General features: G+C 33.1%; 1 protein-coding gene across 1 annotated transcript in view; it reads left to right on the top strand.

Annotated features, from left to right (window-relative positions):
* Positions 1 to 26,209, top strand: part of LOC116350701 (Down syndrome cell adhesion molecule-like protein Dscam2) — a 65,846-nt gene that overhangs the window by 3,526 nt on the left and 36,111 nt on the right. The window contains 1 exon segment of the mRNA XM_031782602.1: positions 2,461 to 3,363. Coding sequence (XP_031638462.1) covers positions 3,192 to 3,363 — 172 coding nt within the window. The 5' untranslated portion in view covers positions 2,461 to 3,191.

Below are 26,209 nucleotides of genomic sequence, written 5' to 3'. Positions count from 1 at the left end.
ACTTTAAACAATCAATTCAGTGCATATAAAAGATAAAAGTTTTGGAAAATATCTTCAGCATATTTAATGATCTCGAGTCTTTGTTTGGTAACCAAGTATCGAGAAAAATTTCCATTATTGTAAATAATAAATTTTATCTCATATTGATCTCCATTCAAAATTTTAATTAAGAAAATGCAAACAAAAAACTTACATCATCGAACATTTAAATATGGGATAATCAATAATGGGTTGATTATAACCGATTCAATTAAAATCTTTCCAATTCAAAAAATAATTATAAACTTTTGAAAAATAATGCTGAATAATTGATTACACTTTTGCAAAAGTTAAAAATATAACTTTTTTGGCGGAAATACAAACAGACGTATGTGTTGAAAATTTCTCGACTCATGCATAATCGATACGACCAACTACATCAATTGAACAGCTTAAATATTTTTTTTCGTTGCCTCAATGTGTAAGCTAAGCCCTCCGTCAAGTTTTATGCACTTAAACATTACAAAAGACTGAATATTCTATTGTCTGGCACCGATTGAGTTGAGAGATTTTCCACAACGATTTCACCAAACACAGAGTAGAGGTTCAACGCACACTTCAACCACATCTATTTAAAGTGTATTTATGTTGAATATAAAAACTAATGAAAATAGAAGTTGCAAGGGGAAGAAAATAAAACAATGGAACGACGATGTTCAAAAGCTCTTTTCTCTCACGTACTTGTTGGTATTATTATTTCCGTTAAATATACCAGCAATCAACGGCTATGAAATGCTAAAAATCCAAACAAAACAAAAAACAATAAAATTGCGCGAAAAAAAATATATTTGAGAGAATTGATGAAAAAGAGAAATGAAAAACATAAGATCCATTTCCATCATCAGACATCCAAAGTCAAGTTCCGAACACAATAGTTGTTATGGTTCAAGACCGATTCACCACAAATGACGAATTATTATTGTTGTTATTATAGTGGCGATTAAACAAAAAGTTTCCAACAAAGACAGACAATAAACTGGCGTATGTAATTCGAGAAAATTCATGCCATGAATTCATTCAATGGCAACATCATAACAAAGAAAATGAAGAATTGAAGAGAGAACGGCGACAGTTATATGAGTTGAATGTGCAGTAAACACTTAAAAATCTGCAAATATATTCAATGTACTATACATACAGTCAGTCCAGAAAGTGTTCGGTTACTTTCAACCCCTCCTACAATCCTCCCATCCAATTGTCAAAATTTGAGGTCCATGAGTGATTTTGTGTTTGAGTTTCGATTACAGAAGAACTTTGATGTTAAAGAAATGAAAGCATCATTCATGAGCTGTTTTTGTATTTAAATAAATTGCAGTTAGTTGAATATTTTTCAGGCTGACTGTATATACAATAATTTGCATTCATAAGTATTATCGTTACACACTTGTTTGTTTGTTTGAAGAATTATAGTTGATTCAACTAAGTTGAACTCTTTATTTTAAGCTCCTTCTCTAACTCCAATGCGACAATATCGTATCTTCTTGTGGGTGTGGGTGTGTGCGCCAATGGATTCCATAATCGCAAATGCTTTCATGCCAAAGAGAGAATGTAAAGCTGGTGGCAAAAAGAAACAAAAGCCCATATTTGCAGTTACACACCGTTCGTTTTTGCAGCCAATCCTTTATTTGTTGTGGTAGGTTCACAAAGTCGCAATTCAACCATGAATGAATAACAAAAGATTTGTAGACTCTAAATACACGATTTGAAAATATAAAGAGCAATACTGTCCGCATCGGCCAACATTTTCAAACGTCGCAAATATAATTCAGTAACAGATAAAGCTTTTGCATTTAAGGTTTACAAAGGAAGGAATAAACGTAAAATCATGTAAAAACGTGCCGCAAAAAAAATATGTAAAGAAAAATTCTTTCTCTTTTCTATGAATAAATGAATTTAATATACGCCCAAAAATGAATAGAAATTTCTTCAAAGAGGTTTATATACACCTTTTATTGTGCGAAAACTAATCTAATTCTAATAATTTTATTTTCGTCGAATATTGAGATCATGTAAAGAATTTATGCAAATTCTCAAACTATTAGTGAGAAAGTTTGCATCAGTTTTGGAAAGAAAAATTCCCATTGAAGAATGAAAGTTTTGTTCCATTCCCCAATTAAACGGATTACCTTGTATGAATAGAACTTCGAAGGTAATAAATTATTTTACTTTGAACTTATTTTGAAAGAATAAAACATCCATGAATTGAAGTAAAACGTTTAATGAGAATAAATTGCAATTAAACCCCATACAAAAGAAATAAACAATGAAATAGAATCTACTTTTAATTACTTGCTATTCAAAAAGCAAACATAGCTAAACTTGCACGCAAACGTCGATTAAAGCCACTGAAACAATATATATATAATGTATAAATTTATAATGTGCTTTTGTTGTATTCTCTTTTTCTCTGGTATCACGTAGGTCTGGAGAAAACAGTGCTTGCACGTCTTCACCAACTGGATGTATTTTATCTGGAGATTTGATTTATGTTACATACATCGTGACAAATAAACCGCATCGAAATTAAAAACTTTATCAAGCGAAAAAAAAGCATCAATCACGTTTCCTCTGGGAAACTGTGAGCAGTGCGGCATATCAATCAAATTGTCGATGGAAATGTCTATTTTAAATTTACTACCATAAACTCAGTAACCGTATCAAGTAAGCAATCAAAGTAACAAGTGTAAAACAAACGATGAAAACTAATTTAAATTATCGCTCAGCATAACATGATTACTGAAAGACTGAAAATTACTAATTGTACACCATCAAAAGTTATGATATGAACTCATTCGTGCCAAAATAGTAAATTAAAATACAAAAAAAAAAGAAAATGATGTACGTCTATATAGCAATCACGACACAAAGAACATTTTGCAATACGAAAATAATGTTATGTTTTAAATCATTTTAAAAAAAAGTTTATTATTTTGGGTGAAATGTAATAAAATCCATGTGTTCGTTATTGGCGCTTAAGGACAACATCATATTCGTGTAACAAAACATAAATAAAACACAGTTCGACACAGAAAATAATATCAAACGCGCGTAGCACACAGTGATATTATTGCCACCATATTTCTGGGCTCTGAATTCTACACACACGCACACACAAAATACATATATATCTTTCAAACATAATAGCAGCCATAATGACATTGAACTACGTAGTACCAAAAATTTTATCGCCGGCAACGTTTCAGCATCAGCAACCACAACAGCACAAGCACTCCAATGGAAATTCTGGGACGCGCCTGCATCGTGAAATTATCAACATAATTATAGCTGTGATGATGATGCTTCTGGGAGCATACAGCATCAAAGGTAAGAGAAGAGACATAGAGATAATTTTTTTTATAAAAAAAAGAATAAACATTTAATTACTATGAAACTGGCATATATGTATATACGTATATTCGAGTACTAGAAATTTGTAGTGCTTTAAATGCAGTTTTTGGTTACACGATTACATGTGCCCATTAAATGCACAGGTTAAAACCGTTTCCATTGTTATAATCTGCACGAAGTGGAACAAAAATCTCAATGCAGACACAACGTTAAGCTTTCTGCTAATAATCGTTCCATTCTAAAGGATTTAATTGAAGTACCGTAAATGACGCACAAACTTAATTCCATGATAAAATGCCAGCAATTTTTTGTTCATGCAGCATTTTGTGTGCTCCACAATGCCATCTTGTGCAACATATTTCGGTGTTGGTTTACCTATGGTTTGGCTCGGCCATTGTCGATATGCTCGATGAAACTTGTGCTCCTTTTTTTCATAAAAACAAAACACACATTTCTGTATAGATGGTTGAAATGAACCCAAAAATGTGTTTAGTTTTCCAGAGAATATATGTGATGAATACAAATGAAATTGTTATCCACTTTTACGACTGAATTACAAAATTCGACGTTTGACATAGTCGATTTGTCCAAACTCTGAATTAATTTCAACTTTGTCTCGTTTTAAACGAACACCGAATATCTACTTGGAACTCTTTTTCACTTTGCGTATCGTCACAGATCAATGATATTATTTCCAATAGCATCATTGTCACCAAGTTTTTTTTTTGTATAGAAATCGAAGAAAATTGTAACTGTTGGGGACTGGAAGCTGATTATTATGCGCATTTTCTCCCTTCATCTTTATTCTGTGCAAATAAATCAAGCAACTCACACTGTGTCACCGTACGGAATTGCTAGAAAGTGTACAATCACATAAAGGTGAATATTTCCAGATATTATTCACAATCTTTTGAACTGAGCAAATATGTAGAAATATATAATAAACCTCGAACGCTTCACTGCTTATATGCCACTGTCTTGTTATGTGCTGTGACTTCAAGTATCGACGTTACAGTGTGCCATTTTTTTTCTTCTCTTTTGGTTCATATTTACGATCGGATAAAGAACAAGCTCAATTCCCTTGGTTCGTATCGTTTCATTTCATTACATTCCACCGCACAAAATCTCACGCGAAACATTGATACAACATCGCGTATATAAGTAAAATGTCTATACATATTTCATTAGAACGTTCAACTGAAGCAAAACCTTCTCATCTAATCCATATGAATGTGCATGTGTTCGAATGAGCGATTTTTCTTTTGTTGCTTTTGTTTTTTTTCGCACTCTCGTTATCTTTCAGTTAGTGTACGTGGCTGTACATATTGCTGCCGGCATTGGCGATGTTGATGATGAGATGCTATGAAATAGAAAATCTCATTTTTTTGTTGGATCATGTGCTTGTAAGCGTACCCGTGCCCATTCACTTGTAAAAGTTCCTTTTCTATGCTATCGACGTGTTTGCAAGGAAAAAAGTTATTATAATAATCATAATAAGAAATAGAATAAATATAGGGACAAAAAGAGGTGGCTAAAACAAAAGACCGTATGGAAATGAAAATGCTACACTCAACATACACACACACACATAGGAAAAAAAATGGAGGACCAAGACTTTGCTATTTTTCTTTTCATTCTATTGTTCTCCTTTTGAATGGATGAAAATGTAGTGTTTTATCGAAACGCAGATTTTCTGATTGCGCCATAGACGTCGTACGAACGTCTGTAATTTAGCCTGTTAAGAGTATTCAATTGTTTGTTTCGGCTCACAAAGAGAGAAAAGGTATATTTACACGTTCTTTTACTTTGCTATCAACAATACCGTGATTTTGCCGTGCGTTTATTATGTACTCAAAGAGGTATTATATTGCGTTAGGTAAGTGTTTACTGTCACTCTACATGCTTATATTCAGCTGGCATTTGAAGCGACTCTGTATCGCATTCAATACAAAATATCGTCGGCATAAATTTAAATTACACTTCTTTCGTTTTCTTTCGTTCGTACTTGTATTTCGCGTATAATAGAATTTTTGAATAGCTGCATGATGATCCCTCGAAGGTGTGACCCTTAACGATATTGTAGTCTCGTTAACTTATCCAAAATGGCTGAACTTCAATTTGAGCTCGTTTAGATTCCTATCTGTGGACTTTATGATCTTTATGAAATGTATTTTCTCACCATCGTCCTCGATAGACGTTTCACTCATTTGCTGACTTTTGATGCAAACAACAAGATAAAACTTCGAATTGCTTTTGAATTTGTCGCCCTAAATGCTGCGTATCAGGTCGCCGTTTAAGAATGTATTCCGATGGGAAAAGGGAAGTTTGATTGATATCAATTTAATTTGCCTTAAACATGCTGCGTTAATTGCAAATGGTATAGACACAATTTGTTAATATTCAAGTGCTTAAGCGTTGAACTTAAGTTTCGTATTCCAATTTTCTATTTAATGAGGAATACATAAACAATTTATTTCTTTTGAACGGGGCATTTTCTTAGCGAAGAAATTTTAATTTGTTTGTCGGTTCGTTCAGGAAACGTGACGCAATTTCACGACCACTTCAAAATTTCATTCTTGAAATGACACGAAAAACGATTGAAACTGGTAAACTCATTTTATGTTTGACACAAGCAAATTAAGAACCGCGAAAGATAAGAGTTCTCAAACTTGACATATAAACAAAAATCATCAAACCGTCGACGATTTAACAGAACGGCACATTTTATGGAAGAAACCCAAAATACTAGTGCCATGGCCAATGTTGCATGCACACAAAATGTGCTTGTTCTAATTGAGATTTAAGCTCTTTTAAATAGAGATAAATTACTGGAAAATGCTTCAACTAAATGCTCTATATACATAAAGCATAAAAAAATGTATCAAAACCCCACGTTGTATACGAATAGAGTGAACGAGAGACAGCATGTTAGGTAAAACGAAACACAAAAAAAAACTCGTTAAATGAACACATGAAAAATCCATTTTCCGGCAAAAATATACCGAATCGAAATTGAAACTCTCTATCGGTCTCACTACTTTGAAATGCTATTTATACATATCGATTATCATTTGAAGGTTCACTGCACTGATTCTTGTTGGTTTTTACATAGAATTTGCCATTTTTTTTGTTTCGGTCGGCTTATTCCGTTTTTGCTTCTTTTCATTTTCTTGTTTCATCGACATGTACTCGCTTCAAATTATGTATCGCTTTTTTGTTCTACGAAACATTGTCGAGGGTTAAGCAGATTCGATTGCTCGTTAGTTTTTTTTCAACGCTTTTTCCAATTTAACGGTTATTTCCTCCTTTCACTGACAGAGGCTGTAAATTGCAACTTATTGAAATCTGAATACATGAAAAAAGAGTCAGCAAAATTCAAATCGATATTTTTTCGCTTCCTTTTGCATTTTTTGTCTTTGCGTGTTCGCTTTTTTTCACTTCAACTTCTTATTTGCAATCGACGGCTATGAGAGATAAAGCAAATAGATTTCCAATCGCCCTTTTTATTTTAAGCTTTTACTCATTTATTTTGTATTCAACTTTAGATTCAGATCATGAGCTTATCCATGATCCGAGCAAAGATAAGGTCTATATGTCTAGAAACGTTGAAAAAATGCTGATTTTCTTTCTCAAATTTTAAAGCTATCGCATATCCATTGTTTATTTTTAGCTGGATTATGCTGAAATATTGACAGGATGTTCAAAGGAATGTATTTATTTCAGAAATACTCGCGGCAATGGGCATGTAATTTTCAGATTGATTTGGTACAATTCAAATTTTACGCCATTAAGTTCAGCTGCGCCTTAAATTTATGGAAAACTGTCATGCCAATATATTGTCAATAATAACAATAATAAATGCGAAAAATACCTCTTGTTACACGGAATGCCTGTTTTCTCTGATCTGATTTTTTATTTATTTCGTATCCCCATAATATACGGCATGTCTCGGTAAGAAAACCGTTGACCTGAGTAAAACAATTTTAACGAAGTGGTTTCTATAATTTTATGACTGCTATGAGGTATTGTGCATGCACTCAAAGTTTTGTTAGCTTTACATAAATATGGTGAATAACTGAAATGGCTGCTTGGAAAATATTCGGTGTAAAATTTTATTATGGTTCCAAGGGATCTGACATTAATTTTTCAAGTTATGGCTTTAATTTTCAAACTTCTGTTTCAGCAAATAATTTTCATGACAAGATTCGAACATCGAACTTTAGTTCCCAAAGTTAATTTTCTGAAATTTCTTTTGCAAGAAAGAATGTAATGAACGTGACATGTTTAAAGAATAAATCATTTTCCAATTTACACGCTGCGCAATTTCGGAAACGTGATCTAGGAAAAAACTTTATATCAATAGAAGAGAAATTGATTTTTGTTTAAAGTAATAGGCTGGAGCATGATTAAAACCAAAAAAAAAGATAAATTTCTTGTGATTGGTTCCAGTGAAACTAATAAAAATATACGTAGAATAGTACTATAGTAATTTATAAATTTAAACCCGGTATATACTGAATATTTGTGAACTCATTGCAGTGAAAGAATTGAATCGTTCTTTCGGGAAAAAATCCCGCTTCAAAAATTCTGTTAAAAATATGGCTTTATTAGCGATTCACTGTATATAGATTAGAATGTCGCAAATATGCTTGAATGATATACATCAAATTATATTATTCATCATATAAATGTATAAATGTGTTAGCCTATATTCCATTGTTTCTTTGCTTTCAATAATTTAACACATACGCTTGTCATTTATCTCATGGGAATTCAAATCGAATATCACTGATGCAAAATATATAATCAATAATCATCACTGACGTTCAAACGTATTCATAGTATGTCGATTGATGCTGGGATTAAGAGATATTGTGTTCTGGTAGATATGACAATAAATAAATTGATTGAAGTTCATATAAAATTGAGGACAGTTGAAACACATTACGATGCTGCATAAAGAAAACATGTTAGCACAAAACTTAATTAACTAAAGTTAGTCTCGTAAAACTCCAAAACTAAACTGATCATTTCATATTTTCAGATGAAACTATTATAAATATCTTCCTTTTGAAAGTATTGTCAGAGCTAGGGATGCCATATTTTCTCATGTTATATATTCAAAAGTCCAATAATAACAAATACAAACTCTTGTTATTTTTGAAAGAATTACCAGTTCATAAATGATAATTTTTTTTTGTGCATACACTTCAGTGCCAGAAGCAATAAATAATTGAGTTTATGTACCATCACTCAATGTATATTCACATGGGTTGAATGTATGAAAATATATGAATAATAACCACCGAAGGGCTTGTAAAGAGAAATTGCATTCCATATACTAATCTATGTACTTTGTACTATTTATATCTTCTTTAGGCAGATAAATAAGCATCGTTCAATAGATGAAAATTCAATTAACATCTGTCCAAAAAGCAATTTCAAACGATGTTGTTAGGAACTAATAACTAATATGCACACATACATAATTTTACAAAAGTCAAAGTGCAAGCATCCCGAAGAAATAATAAAAAAAAGCATAGCATGATTCCCAAATTGGCAATGGAAACAAGATTTATCAGCCGAATGAGAATCCAGCAATGACCACGACAATGCATATGTATATCGTACATGCAACACTATTGCAAGGAAGAGTGCTTGAACATTTTCTGATTACGGATTGTAATCCTTCCAAAGCCATTGCCCAAAAGAATGTATCCCTGGACATTTATGTTGATTCTAAATCCAAAATATTTCGATTGGAATCCAGTACATGTTTGGTGCGAATTTGCGATTCGATTTAATCATAACGTAACTCGATGCATCTGTTTATCGCTTTTCAAATGTAATCTGTGTCTGAATATGCTCCATATACGCAGTGCATAAACGAACACGCATCGTTGGCAATTCGGAAACACAGCAAACACAAAAATATAGCCTCACCAGATAAAATTGAAATATATTGGATAGAATATGGCTGCAGATTCTATATTGTACATTGTAAAAACCAAAAGCGTATAGCTGTTGCAGCATCATCGAGCAGTGAGTATGTCGATTATAAATTATGGGAAAATATTTTGCATTGGAATTTATGTAGTCGACGTATAAAGTTAAAAAAAGTGTGCACAAACTTTAAAATCAATATTCTCACAATTAAGGTCATCGTTAACATTTCTATGTGTTATCTGTTTTTTTTAAATATATTCTTTATGGTGTGCAAAAATTTCCGAATTCGGGGCTCAAAGCAAATTGAGGAAAATCAATTTGGAAAACTTGTAAATTGGAATGTATTTGTAAACGAAATGGTGCATAAAATGCACAGTGTTCATGGTTTGTACAAAAACTTCCCAAACACACTCTTTTCGTCAATCCGACGTAATCAAGTCAACATGCTACGTCATGCGTTTGAATTGAACCAATTCGTCTCGGTGCCATCAAAATTGAAACCAATCACACGAAGTTGGCAAAAAAATATTTACGCACACCGACATGGACATAAAAAATTAATTGAATACCAGTCGCACACTCTCTGCCATGATACGCATATGTGCATTTTAAAGCATCAGTAGTTAGATCAATGTCCACATTTTCGTAATGATACACATAATTTAATTTAATCCGGTGTCAGTTAATAATTTTATTTACGTATTTTCTGCACGACTTGTAAACCTCAACTTTTCGAAATAAAAAAAAAATATGGATATGCAAAATTTAAACATCTGCCGTTAAAAATGTTGTTTAGAAAACCATTAATGCTTCCAAAATGTTGTGACAAAATTGTTCTTATGTGTCTGGACCTTGAGAATATCCAGCAAGTGCAATGTTATTGCGCTGGGGAATATCGAATAAACAACATGTGAAAAGTTAAGCTTGTAGATTTCATTTCCGTAAGTGATATCATTTAGCACTAAAATTTCCACGCTTTCCGTAGCTAATAGGTCTCCCAGGGCGCTAAGCAATCACAAAATTATTTTGCTTCGGCAAGGCTGATATGGAATACGAAAAATGATGAATCTACTGAATTTTTAACACAATTCATGAGCACCCTCCACCGTTCACAATGAGAAATAAGCACTGACACGAGTTGGCGAGAAGCAAAAAAAAAAATGTGTGAAATTTACGTTGTGTGCTTTGTGCGGTTTCATTGAATATTTTTTGATGTTGTTATTGTATTGCATATTCCCTTAAGCCATGAAACTATTGGATACAAGTCTATGTGGTGTGACATAATTATATATATGTAATGCTTTTGTGTTGTAAAGCAACTAAAATCGGATGGAGAAACGGAAAAAGCGTCAAATTAACGAGCTTGAGAATGCGAAAAAAATAGAGAAAAAACAACGTGAAAAAATGCGGTAGACAAGAGAGAGTATAGTCAAATGCCGGGTATAAACTCAGACTGAATAGTGAAATAGTCTTTAGTGTTTGAGGTTCTCGGCGGACGGAAATAAAATAAAACGGCGTGACAAAAATACACAAGAGCCGCATGCTTGAACAATAAACATAGAAAGCAATCTACATTCCCCATTTATTTCAAACCGATGTCGTCAAACCATTGTTTTTTAACCAAAATGGTAAGAACAAATATTTTCCAGCGACTATAATCACTGAAACATTTTCTGGCAACACTATGAAGTATTGGATTTTATTTTTAATTGCGATTCGCCTCGAATAAAGTGAAATTATTCGCGTAACTGTAGATGGGGAAAATTGCATGCTGAAACAAAATCGCTGACGTGCAATTAATGACGTTGATTTAAATGACATTTTCTATGTCGGCATCAACTGAGACTGCGCAGCATTGAAAGCAACATCTATGATATTAAAATCACATTTTCTGCATAATAAGCAATAACTATTTGCAACGATTGCCTGTGTTCAGATACACAATCCGTTTGGTGGTTTATAAACCAGACAATTGCTCTATGGTTTTTGTAAGCTGTCCAATTCCAACCAGCACCATACCGAACCAGTGAAACCACATCATTGCTGCATTTTATCTTTGAGTTGAAAAAGAGCACTTTTTCAATGGAATCGCTCGTAAAAATGGGAGAAAATCAAGCATTATCGCTAATCCCGCGAGTAAACAAATGTGCAATAGTGCATGTAATTTATCGCAAGAATTGTACCCGCATAATTTTGAATGTGCACCCTGTCAAATTTATCGATTTGATTTTATCATTGATGCCTTTTACATTTCAACTCGAGAGTTCACCACTTTTCCGTTTAATTTTTTGATGCGAAAACTACAAAAGACATCAATTGCATTGGGCCAACTAACACGGCCATCAGGAATCGAGTTAATGCGTTTGTATGTGACTGTCTCTCTCTCTTTCTCTCTCTCTGTTTCTGTGTGCATTTGAATGTGACTAGTTTAAAGCACAAGAGCAACCATAAAAACAGTTACAACAACACAAAATAATCTCGCCTCGCTTCAAAAGATATGCCATGGTGGAATGATGTTATATACTTCGGATAGCAAGTATTGTTTCTACGTGCGCTTGCATTCAAATTGGAATTGTGTGTAAATTTACAAAGACGCACATAGATTTTCACAATGCTCTACAGCGAATACATGGATAAATACTAAAAATAAACGAACATTTATGCATACATAGATCTGTGCAGAGTAAATGGATATAGGTCTATAGGCTTCGTTATAAATGCATACAGCTAAATGCCTTACATAGGCATGCACAACGACAGAATACAACTAGCTGAAGCTATGTTGGCTTTCTGGACCATGTACTTGTCAAATGAAAGCACATTGTACTTTTTTTTGTTTGTGTTTGTGTTCAATATTTGGAGCGTAAATATGAATCCGTTATTAATGCATACGGTGCTCTGCCGCAACTCTCTTCCACCCCAAGTTCCTACGTTGCATACAGGATAGCAATTAAAGTAAACAATTGCTGTCGAGAAGAAAGGAACTCGGAGAGAAGGAAACGGGACGACGATAGAACAGAGTAGGTGTATCAAGTAACCAATTGTTTTGCATCTAACAAATACTTGATGATCATCGAATGCATCGATATTAAATTGCGGCCTATTAGTGCAAAAAAAAAACTTGTTCAGCCACTTGAAAATACTTTGGCTTGAAATAAATACCTTGGAAATTTCACAGTATCAAGTACTTTTTAGCAAATATCCTACAATGAAATCAATCAACTGCGCAGCATGTAAAATATTAGTGGGATATACTCCTAAACTAAACCACAAACATTGTTTGAATTCCACTGTGCAAAGTCGAACTTTACTGAACAATTGCTTTTGTAAGCCATTGCGGTCTTTTATATGCACGAACATCGAACATATACACAAACCTACACTTAATATGCACATTGCATACAATGCCTCAACACTCGAGTTTTACAGAGTGTATACAGCCATTTAATTGTGAGATTTTTCCAAATAAAATATGGTAGTTCTGCTCTCAATTCGCACACATCTATTTGATTTTGTAAACATATAGGATAAAAATCAAATGCAGCCAAAGAATTTAACTCACTTTGTTGAAAGTGAGCCTAAGTGCTATGCAAAACTAAAATGATACCAAGCGCTAAAATGGTTGTAGGGAGAGGGTACTTTGAATAAAGATTAAAAGAAATTCCACAACAAAAGTGCATGAACAATGTTGATGCTGCAATTACTGTGTGAGTTGATTTCTTTTTACATTAATTCGCTCATGGAATGACTGCATTTACATAAAACGATAAATTCTAGCCCAATGGAATCCTAAAATCCCCAACGCACGTTGGTGTTGAATATAAATTTAAACAAACTTTGATCGTATTCGTTCAAGCATTACCGAGCATTACACCATACCTGTATTTTATAATGTTGAATTTGTTATAAATCTTCTTATCATCAGAATTTCAGGATATTTTTGCACTCCTAACGTTGTTTCAAACATTTTCATTTGATAGATATTAGAAAATTCAAACAACAACGTTACTAACTTTCTCTTTCTTGCATCAACCAGAGATATTCGTAGTCTTTGTAACTATTTCTCAGGAAATGGACGAGAATTATCGTTGTGGAAGTTTTATTTATAGTGTTGGGTTTAAGATTTTACTCTCAAACCATTTGCATTTTGAAATTACTATGTTTTACAAAGACTGTTCCTCAGTACAATATATGAGGTGCCGGAGGACAACCACGCTTCTCAGTGCTTCTTCTAAAGGAGGATCAACATATTAAGCACACTGTAGAGGAGCGTTGCTTATCAGTGCTCCCTCGACCTCTAAGAGCGCTCCAGCTCTAAAAATTCGTCCATTTTAATCTGCAAAGGATTTTTTTATGATCAATATCATTATAATTTTGACATAATTTCTATTTATTTAATCAGATTGCATTGCCTTTTCACGATTGCCACTTTTTTAATTTGAGCGCAATTCATAGATGATGACGGAATACTTTTTAGAGGGGGATGATGGCAAAATTGCGTAGGAGGTCCCTGGAAAAATCCATAGGGGGTTCTCCCACGATGGAAAATCCTTAGAAAATTGAAAGATTTTTTTCACGATTCCAACTCCTTTCTATCCAAATCGTTTTTAATATTAAAGAATCTGTTATGAACTCAAAAAACTTACAAAACCGTGATAGATAAAACTAAATATAGAATCGGTGTTGCGATAAAACGATACACGTTAAACATGAAAAAAGTATCGTTTTACCGTAATAACAGATCTATGTTCCGCTTTGATAAGTATCGAAAACGAAATGCTATTTTTATTCTAAAATCTTCAATTGTTGTGTAGCATGATATGAAACGTTCCAATATTAAATCTATGAATTTTCTGAAGTACCAAATACAACACAGAATCACGGCAGTTCAAAGCAAATTCATGAGCTGAATTTCTGAACAGAAATGAATCTAACAAGCACAGAAAGTTGAAGACAACAATTGATAACATGTACATGCATTGTTATGGTTTCTATTGTGATCGGAGTTAAATGAATATGCACACCTTTATTTGGCTCTAACTTCGCTACGCTGACAATGTAATAACAATAAAACAGTTAGCTTTGTATTCAGTGCTCTTTTTCGTGTTCAATATTTGATCAATAAATTAACAAACATTGAATAGGCGGATCCAGACTTACCAGTACTTAGTTTTTTCATAGCAATAATCGGTTATTCATCGTTTCATACTTTTAATATTGTCCCGGTTTTGACGATTCAATTTTATGTTTAACAGTTAAGGTAAAACCCTTTCGCTATGGTACTATCTATCGGGAATAATTCATTATTTTATCAGTTCTTTAGATTTCCGTACGTTAAAATGCAATTTAAAAGCGTACCATAAGCGTACAATATGCATAAAAAACTTATACATTCCATCAAATGCAAGTATTTCTAGTACATAATTAAAAGGTTATTGCGTATTCAGTTATGTCAGTCATTTACGGTAAATGCGTGCATACATTTTCGGCTGCCACCGAATTTCCAATTGGTAAATCAATCAAAGTTTGAGAAAAGCTCGAACACACAATCAGACAATGGTAACATCAACATTGTTCATTGGCTTATATGAAAATCATAAGCTAAACGATGTTTTACTGTCAGTGTTGAAACATCATCAAACTTCTAATTTGCAATGTTCAACAAATCGAACAAAAAGAGAAGCAAGCGTATAGTTCGACCATTGACATTCACAAATTCAACCTAATTCAAATGCATAAATACAATCACAGATTACATTTATTTAAACGAGTTTTTGATTTAATTCGCCGTAAAATGTTGTTATTGAAGACTGGTTGTAAATTCAAAGAAAAATTACTAGGTTTGATTCCCAGAATTGTCCCGTTATAAAAAAGCGAGCTCAATGGAGAGCATAATGGACGAAGACCTCGTTGCATGCCCATTTACAAGATGTGTTTCAGTTATGATTAAAAAAACAGTCCATGTTATATTTTTTGCAGAGAGTTCTGTTTGAAAATCGGATCGGATATAATGAGGCACATTTTATGCAGATGACATGTTCACAATAATCGTTTCAAATGTGTGCAATTTATTTTCGATTCCGCTAAAAGTATTCTTATGGCAATCATGAATGTAAAATGTAATATATAAGTTAAGGAGTAAATAGTATGAATTTATTAACCAGTATTAAGTTACGACTACATTTTGTTTTTGTTTTAGTTTTAGTTAAAGTTTCATATTTTTGCGTAAAATTACTATTGAATTTGATATAATGTATATATGCATATGAAAAACTTACAAATTAATCATCGCGTTTTGAAGCATTTAAAAAACTTTCTTTAAACCTGAATCCACCATGGGAACGGCAGTCATTTTTTATCGATGCAAGGAAACATAGAACTCGCCGGGGAGAATAATAACTGCACAGATATGAGCAATTGTAAATCCCTGTTGTAGACACTATGAATTGTTACATAGCGCTAGAGCTATGCTGTTCAATTCAAACTGTTGAAGTATATCATGATTTTTCCGAGACGATGGATGGCAACAACACACAATTTCATCAATGAACGCTATACCACCAAGGTAGACATAATTGTTAACTGTTCTTCAGCATAAAATTGCAAAGTGTCTATTTTATTATTGTCTGAATAATTTACGTGTTCCGCTTATTTCAAATTTTTCAGTTCCCAATAAATTTACAAGGAATTAAAGAATTAATGACTGATCAATGCATTTGATGTTATATGCTATAGTGTCAGTTTGCATCAATATAAAAACTACTGTTCTCTTACATATACAAAGTTCGGTGGCGTCAGTCACTTCATCATATTTTTTTCACACATCATCATATCAAATCCTCTGCATGTCTAGCTTCTTTGATTTTTCTATAAAACATATATATATTCGTCGATATTATGGTATTCAGTATGCATTATTCAATGATTACAATGTTTGTCATTTGCATCCAATCGACCAACAAGAATGTATGGCGAAAACAATTATTGTTATCGTCATCATCATTTTATGAAGCATTTTTTTGCCTTCATGCACCCGAACGATATGATAGTCAACAACTCCAACAAACATTTTCACATGTCATATTCATTTTTTTTTTGCTTAATTTCCGTGAGATTGTTTTATGCATTTGAGGCTTTCCTCTCAAAGTATCATCGGCGTCATCATTAGCATTTATCATGAACGTCATTGGCATCGTATCAAGTCTTCGACAATGCACCGAATACATACATACTCGCACAAAACACGATACCGGTTTGCACGTTGCGCCGTTGATTTGTATCGTATAAGAAAATTTGAAATTTGTCATGCTTATTAGCTCGAACGCATCGCAGGCATGCCCTTACTAATTTATAAACGCACCGGATCGAGGCGTTTCAAGAGTTGTACAGCTTGGTAGCTTTTTCTGTTGCATTCATGAGAGGCTATGTTGGGCTTTAGTGTGTGCCTTCGCTTAAATCGCATGCGTTAGCGTTGTCAAGTATCGCTTTGGAGTGTATGTTTTTACATAAAGCTACTGTAGGACATCCACAAAGCGGCTGGTAAATTGTTTCGCCAGATGCTTCCAAGCTTTACATAGGCACGCTACAGCATGCGGTGTTGATACATAAACGCATTTACATCAAAGATACACCGTGCTATCACGATTTTTCCATTTCATTTCCATCCAAGCTCTCCGAGTGTGAGCATCGGTTTCCGTTTTCATACTGATACAAATATTTCATCGAATTTCATCGTGTGTAGTTGGTATAAAAAAAATTCTAGTTCCTTTTTTCTAAATGTAGTGCATGTTTTGAGAGAAGCTACAAAAAAAACCATACATCATAATCTATGATACTAACGATAATAAATTTTTCAAGTTAAATTTTTTTAAACTAGTACCAAAAAAGTGTATAGCAAACACAAAAAACAATCACAATGCATACATTCATTCTTTTTCAAAAAAAAAAGAAGCAAACAGTGTTTCAAAAGATAACACAAAAACTTCAATCAAATATTTGAAATTGTTCTGAGTTTTTGGGAAACAAACAAAATTTCAAACATGCATGGAGACAAAAATACTACGAATATTAAATGGTAGCGAAAAACGGAAGTAAATAAACGCCGAACAAATTGAAATCAAATTTGATTATGCAACAAACATTTAATTAAAATTATGAACGAGTAAGAGCGGAGGTGAAAAAACTATGGAACATTTTGTTCGTTTATGTTTGAACTATTTGAATGCAAATTGAATTGAAATTGCCTATTTTCATACAGCCGTCATATTTGATTATCAATATACATTTTAAAATCGAAATAAATCAAGTTATGTGTTCAATTAATCATTTCTAATAAAAACTAACGAGTTTTATAAATGTAAAAATCACACCATTGCTGCAAAGACACTTAGTTATTAGCGCCATCTAGTTCGTGCGAGAAAAAATCTTCACATTTCACACACGTACTATTGAGTTACTTCACTATGCAATACAGTGAGGGCGCCAGTGATACGTGTTTTGCAGCAACCCAGTGGTAAAAATAAGTTATAAACGTGCAAAATGGATTCGCAATAAAATCCAAATATATAAATTTTGTGCCAAACTAACGAACCAATTGAATAAAATCGAAACATTGTTTCGTAAAGACAAATACACTAAAAACCAGACAAATAAAATATTATCTATACTGATCGAAAAAATCGACAGATATTTCGATCGTATCAGATGAATATTACTGTCGATTTATTTACATTTTTATCGTCTCAAATAATAAAATTGAAGTGACCGTTTCTTAATGTTAAAAATAAACACAACCGTTACACAAAATCTACCGCTGTAACGTGCCATCAGACAAGATCTCCGATCCCATTCTGTTGCCCCATTGAGTATCATGCAATAAAATATCCGGTTGTGTACACAAATCACTGATGGAGAAAATATAAACAAAATAAAAACGTTCACACATTCAACACCGTTGCTCAGAATAAGTTCGAAGTGTACATCCGAGAAAATCACAAATTTTCTATGAAACAGTCATATAGACATTCAAACACACACACATATTATTACTATCTTGATTGTGTATTATCTCTGCTAAGCAAACACAGTACAAAATACGAGGAAGAAGAAAGAAAAAATAAACACGGTGTGTGTGGTTTTTGTGGTTGTCATACTGCTCTGGTATTTTGCAATGTGCATTCAATGCTTTTTAAACATAGAGCGTAACAAATCTCTTTTATCGTTGGCATGAATCGTATTTGATGTCGTCTTTGTCAGTGCGGTTGAAGAAAAATGCTCACTGTAGCAAAGCTCATGGAAAATCATCATCAGATCCTTTTTCTATCTACTATCTACTTTTTATTTGATTTTCACTCATTTTTACACACGATGCGAACGTTATCTGATGCACACACATAGACTCACACTACTCATAGCGATAGAACGACTCGACATCCTGCTGCTCGCAGCAAACGAATTCAGAATTTGGTTTCAATGTTTCATAAATATGGAATGTACGTCGTACGTGTGGCAACGATCAGATGATACAAAACGATATCACATTTCAGCACATTCTCTACAATGTGGCTGGTGTTTGTATTCACACCAAAACCAATTTTCGCATACACAAAATATTTATAGCTATACCACAGCAATCTCAATGGCTGAATCCATCTTATTCGTCTGTTTTTTTTTTATTTTCATTTGACGTCGCTTACAAATAATATACTAGACACGGCAGTGTGATGGAAAAGAACATTTGAAAAGCAGAGGATATCAACACGGTCACAATTCGTATTAGACTCACATGGAGATTCAAGTCAGATCCAAAAAATTCCATTGTTGTTCTTGACACCGAAGGAAATTCAATTGTACAACAGTGAGGAAAAATCAAGAAAAAAAAGTACATTTTATAGAAATATTTATGTTTTGAATAACAATGCTAATATTCAATTTTGTCATTTGAATTTATTTAAATGTTTTTGTCATCAACTGTGCGACGTGCTTGCATTTAATTACTAAAACAATGACCTTTTAAAAAAAATCTCTTCGAATGCCAACAGCTCTTCTCAAGAATGTGTGAAGGTGTGACACATGACTGATTCTAAATAGGGAAAAAAATGTTTATCCAGTCAGTTTGTTTTCTCAGTTATTTCAGTACCCGGATTTTGTATACAAACAGAAAATCAGATTGCCGTAATTCAATGATAAACCCAACACATAAAGACTTACGAACATAAACACATGCTTTCTTTTCAATATACTTTCTTTTTATAAAATCGCAAACCAATCTGCAAGCAGCAGAAAAAGAAATCAGCAAAAAAACACAAGAAACTCCACAAGTGATATGAAAACGAAAAAATCACGAAGAAAAACCAGGGGATATAATGTAAAATAAATAGCATTGGATAAAGCCGTAAGAAAATAGAAGAAGCAACAGCATAGAATTCCGTTTCCCGTCAAGAAAAAAAGAAAAAGAACAAAGATCGAGCGCAAGAACTTTAAATGTAACAAAAAAAAAGCAAGTTGAACAGACAACAAAACAGCACAGCAAAAAAAAGCGCTAGCGCACGCACACATAAAATCAGATTGCTTTGAACCGAGACACAACACGCTGTGGCTTGAGCGCTGAACGAAAGTGATAAAAGCAGTCACGGTTACACGAGAAGTGTATGTTGAAGCCAACCAAACGATACACGAGCAGACAAGCAGGAGAGTGTGTATCGAAGCTTGGAAAAGATGAACAGGAGAAATCATAAGGAAAACCGACGCAGCGCAAAATTGTGATATGAAAATTGAAAGAGAGCGGATTGCTTTCATAAATAATTCGCATTTTTTCCCTTTTTTCCAACTGGTCCTGAAGTTTTGTTCGTTTTTGCAACGGTCTGCCGAGTTTTTCGCTAAATATGTGGTTGTTGGCACAAGATTTGACATGCATAAGCTTGGCTCTCTCTTTGATACTTGGCTCTTCTTTGCGTGAATGTGCCGCTTTATCGTGTTTTTATATACTTTTACTGATGTCAGCTTGTATTTTTTTATTTGACATGTGAAAACAAAACCAAATCGAAACGACTTGAAAATGAAATTGAGGTGGTTGTGCGACATGCATTCTTGCCATTGCTTTTCAATTCATATGTTGTTCTTATTATCTTTCTGGATGTGTACTTGCATACCACACTTAAAACACCATACAATATGAAATTCATTGAATGGTTTTGTGTATTACGTGATCTATACAATTTTAATTGCCTCGAATATCGAATGCGGCCACTTTAGTTTATTTTCTCTCTATAGAAAAATCGAAAAAGAAAAACCACTTTGTTGGACTATGTGGCTTTGAAGAACGAAGGAAATTACACAGAGCCAACTGTATGCTGTGTACAGCTTTCGCAGCACAAAATCACAGCAAACCATCAGTTGTCTACTTCACATTTCCTTAATATTCGAACATTTCCGTAACCATTCCATATCCGTTTTGATTGTTGCTTTGGTTCTTGTTATTTGCAATGACAAACATTTTATGTCCGTTCTGTTCCTTTTGACTCTTTGAGCTTGAGTTTTGCTTATCTTCATCATTGCGCCTCATAGAACGTGCCTCATCACACAGATCATTCTACCGCCTTAAATTAATTTTTGTTTCTTTTATACTTATCTTTTCATCAGTGACCAAATGCCATAAAAATGACAATACAAAACAGTATGTACAGAGATACAACGATAAAAATTAAATAGTAAAGTGTGGTAAATGAAACAACATTTCAAAAGCAGTAAAAAAAACATACTTTCATAAGAGAGAAAAGGAATGGTAAAAAGAAGCGGCGAAACACATTGTTTTCATATTGTCGCTTGATAAGAGATAAATTACGGACAAAAGTATATTAAATGAAAAGAAAAGAGTTCAAAAGGACAACCTGTGCATTGAAATACCACGGCTACGACACTGATATAAAAGAGATCTGAAGAATTTTACCAACAACATCGGTCGGTGCGCACATATTCATCTGTATAGGATGTTGAACAGGCGTTGATTGGGGTCTCGCTTTTGATGGTTGTTATGTTTCATGAATAGCATTTTCATTCGGTATTGCAATGATAATGACATCAACAATGATTGCTATAATTTCAACAAGAAGAACCCAAATACCATCACCAACAAATACCGCAGCGAACAATCCGATCAGGATTCTCATCTCGCTGCTACTTGGGGTGATTATGGTAATTTTTACTCGAGGTAAGTGAAAAATGTTGAGCTCCGTTTTTCTCATTTCCGTACAGCGCCATTGCATTGTCTACTTTTTGTTGTTGTTGTTGCTGTGCAATTTTTTTATCATAATAATCTCGTTGCATTTACTGATTCATAATGGATTTCGAGCTTGGTGCTTATAAATACAAATATTCTTAATGTTGAAAGGCAAAAGATTTCATAATATATTTGCATTACATACATTGTCATGTAAATTCTTTAATCTAAGTATGGCGGTTGTGCTTGCTATATACACAGAAACAGATTTTGCATTTAATTTGTATGAAAAGATGCGATCAAATAGAATATAAAAAATTAAGGTAAACTAATTATTAATATCCAAGCCCGAGTACAGGTTCAGCACTTTTAAATAAAAACCAGCGTCATTATTGGCAAACCATTTTAGAATGCTGACACCTATATAAAATGACATATACATATGTAATTGTATACAAAAAAAAGTTCTCCTAAATGTAATGAAAATTTAGAATTTAATTTATGAGCGTCAAAACCCTTATCATTTGGCACATAAAGCGTGAAACATCCTCACTCTCTCTCACACACTCTATTACAAACTACATGAATAATTTTTGCATCAAAAATAACATTTTTTATTCATGGTATTTTAATGACAGCGTTCACAATTTTCATGAAAATATATTAGCTTACGTTTTCATGTGATTACTACAATATTATGCGACATCATTTTATATCTATGGGCGTATAACAACAATAAAAGCTTTCCATTGCTATGGAAACGTTGGCGTCTGGAAATTAGCTGTAATTAGAAATTATGAAAAAAGGTCATTAGCGCCATTAACAAACAAAATAAACTATTAATTACAGTCCAACCAACAAAACTGATCGTTATGGTACGACTGTACGGCAGCATTCTAGTAATTGTATTTTGGCAGCCATTGAAAAGAAAAATTATAAACTACTTTAAACTTCGTTATGGAAATGGAGCGCAGTTCGATTAGTATGGAAAATGTTGCCCTAAAGAAATGCATTTTTCTCCTTTTAAATTGCAATTCAACTCAAAAAATGGATTTTCAAATACTTCTTCTTTGAAATCATTGAGTACAATTAAAAAACTTTAAGCAATTTCTAATTATACGGTACTTTCATGCCAATTGTAAAAGTGCTGCATTTGAAACTTTCAGATGAATGGACTTTGCATGATTTTCATGGTGCTTTCTTTTAAATGTGAAAATCCATGAGATTTGAAGTCTGCTATTTCTCACAATAATCAAGCATCCGTGAAAAATATGTATACGTATCCATTCGAATATAGTTCATATACTCACAATGGTCGAAACTCTATAATTGCATTTGTGGTCGCATGTGGAGCTGCGCTTTTCGTTTCGATTGATGAAGAATTCTGCATTCGTAAATAGCAAGTGGTAACGATCTACTAAAATGAGATATTGCGAAATAACTTTGGGCTTCGAAAACTTCTCGTCATCAGAATGGATGAAGTGGCGGCAATCGAACGATGGAGAAAACATAGATCTGCAAACGAGCGCATAGACATTTATAAATAACAAAAATGGAGAGAAAATAGTCTCTAATGGAAATGTATTTATAAATGTAGTTTTAATGAGTTTTTGGTTTTGTCCGAAAATGAATGTTGTGAAAATGGCAGCATCGACTGGAATAGTTGCCAATTGCAAAGTTTACTTGAAGTTTGAATTATATTCCCTTCGAATTTGTTGTGCCATTGAGTTCGTCTAGTGTGAAACATTTGGCGAACTTCCACCATAAAACACTATGACCAGAGTAATTTTGATTTATTGGGCGGGGGGCAATGCGTGAAAAATGTACAAGCATTCGCATTATTTTGCAAATAAAACGACAGCGTTCGGAACAAGATGAACACCATGCTATGCATAGTATGGTTTAACAGGCAAGTGTAAGATTTCTGAACTTTATAAGTTCGATTACTTTTTCATTTTCATTCCAAAGTTTAATGTATCGTCTTCGTATCACACAATTGTCAGATGGGATCACAACATCTTTGCTTACTGATGAAAAATTCACCGAAATTGTTTGTTGAATATTAATTTGGAATATTTTTTTTTTCTGATTATTTATAAATTGCGCAAAACATTTCGGGTTCGAGTGGAATTTAATTTATGGATCAAAATATCAAAATGTTTAATTTATTCAACAAGTTACACTCACTCATAATAGCTGGTTCAGTTAAATACAAACTTAACAAAAATGTCACTTGAATATTCAAACGAAGTTGCTCACAGCATTCACAGATTCCACCATAATCCTATTGTTTTGTTTTTTTTTTTTTTGGGTAAAAAATTGCTTTCGAAATACCTTGATAAATAAAGAGTATGCAGTTCGCTAAATTGTCCGGCTGACGAATGAGAACCTACATCTTTCAGTTTTTAAACAATATTCGAAACTTTTGTGAAAGTTTTAAGTGCAAAATTAACTCGTGAAACTTTTTCCCTCGTTTCACTGCTACTTCGCAAGTTGTATTTCACATCAGATGCATCTAGACGCTTGCTTAAATGGAACTAGTGTATACGTTTTCGTATAGTGTGTAACTAATTTTTCACTAAATGAAAAAAAAATTGATAACTTTGACTTGTTGGTATTTATGTTCACACTTTTATCATTTTGAATGAACCAATGTGAAGAAGTTACATGTATCAGCCACTATTCTTTCAGGAGTAAGCAACACTGGCGTTCACAAAATACTTCAAGATCGAATAGCCTGATAGTAATGTCGTCGATGGTAAAAGTTGGAATAGTAGACGGATAGTAGTATGTTTTATCAACAAAGTTTTGTACAAAAAATTATTCTACGCTTTTAGTACATTTTACTCAACATTCGTAGTATGTATTCACTAAAACCAAAGAGGACGCCATTGAAATGTAATTTTCGAGATGAAATGAACATAGACAATTCCGACCCGCATTCCGACCGTTTATCTAAGTGAACGACAACAACATACAAAAACGTAAAACATATTAAGTTTGGATTGTTTGTCTTTAGTCAATTCATTTTAACCAAGAAATATGATAACCACAAGCATATGGAAAGAAATAAAAGTAATATTTAGATTTTCAATTGCAAAAAATTGAAAGAGATAGAATTTTCCACACGTAATAAGTGCAAGATAAAATTGCGCCATGAAAATATAAACGGATAAAAAAAATCTTGTTCGTTTGAACAAAATTGATAGTCAATAAAGAAAACCAACAGAATAATGACTTTTTTTCTGTTCTAAGTTTCGTTGTTATTTTTACGACTTCATTTATTTTGATATCGTTTTGTATAACGATCTTCTGTGTGGCTTGCCTTCATGCGGCAAGCAAAAGGATATTTTCCATACACACTCACAGTCAAATGGTTGTCATTGAATAAAATTGGATTGTATTCATGGTATTTTATCACAAGGAAATTGCCTTTTTCCGTTTCACTTAGTCTAAGATGTCGACATTATTATAATAACTTCGAGTGTATGATGGAAAGAAGTCAAAGTGAGTTTTTATGTTCAGATCTGTTCGCTCTACATTGATTCACTATCGCAATCAGTGGTCGTGTATTGTTTTGATGGCATATATGCTATACGAGTACCGAACTCAAGCCCGTTTCGTTCTCGGAAACGAAATGATTCAGTACACGATATGCATAGCTGGCTGCAAGTACAGTCTTCATTTTGCTCTTTATTTGAGCTATATTTTTCAATGAACAATACCAAGTTATCATCGGAAACCAATGATAATATATCATGCGAATGAAATTGAATTGAGCAGAAATTTTATGCATTTTATTAATATTAATTGAATTGAAAATGCATGCTTAACTAGTTTCTGACAATTTTCAATTGATACTTGATCAAATTTTATAAGGCGTCAAATCGATTTATAGTTGTACTATAATTAAAGTAATTAGTTGTTTGATATTTCAACTGAAAATACATGGTAATGAAAGACCGAGTACATAAGCATGAAACGTTTCGATAAATAATATTATCATTTGTCAGCGTTTGTTTAATTAACCAAAGTTTTTTTTTGTGTGTGGAAACCAATCGAAGTTTCGAAATTTGAATTAATTCCACCACGCCCCATTTTATTCGCCTTTTTAAAATCAAATCCACATTTTAATCAACGATTCAAGCGAATTGCATTGTATTCGTATAGTTGTAATGAATGCAATAGAGATTAGTACTGTGGATTATACAATATCCTTATTTATTGGTTATTTGTGTCATTGATCAACATAAATTTGCATTTGATTGGAATTTCCGTTCAAATACAATTGCAAACCAAAGCTTTATTGATTTCAATTTCGAATAGTTATTCAAATGTTGTGCTGATGTGTGTTTGTGTGAGTTTTGTTAATGGCATTGCAGAAGTTATGTGAGAAGAGAGAAAAAAACATGATTAATCCCCATGTCACGAACGTATACTTGATTAGAACAATTTACGTTCGTGTTTCGATTAACATATTCAATCGATTGACAAAACCAATGAAGCAAACATTCCGCTAACAAATCATTATCCATGGAATCTTCATGCTTGATTGTCAGTAAAAGAACGTTGAATGTAACTGAAATACCACTATTGTCGTTCAAATGCTTTGTACAATGTCCATATAAAATGCAGTTGGCTACAAATGATGGGTACAAA

This window comes from Contarinia nasturtii, unplaced genomic scaffold (assembly GCF_009176525.2).
Source record: "Contarinia nasturtii isolate CC-2019 unplaced genomic scaffold, AAFC_CNas_1.1 Cnas_scaffold_4311, whole genome shotgun sequence".
Taxonomy (NCBI): domain Eukaryota; kingdom Metazoa; phylum Arthropoda; class Insecta; order Diptera; family Cecidomyiidae; genus Contarinia; species Contarinia nasturtii.
The sequence above is the reverse complement of the archived record's forward strand: the minus strand, read 5'-3'. Positions and strand labels throughout refer to the sequence as shown.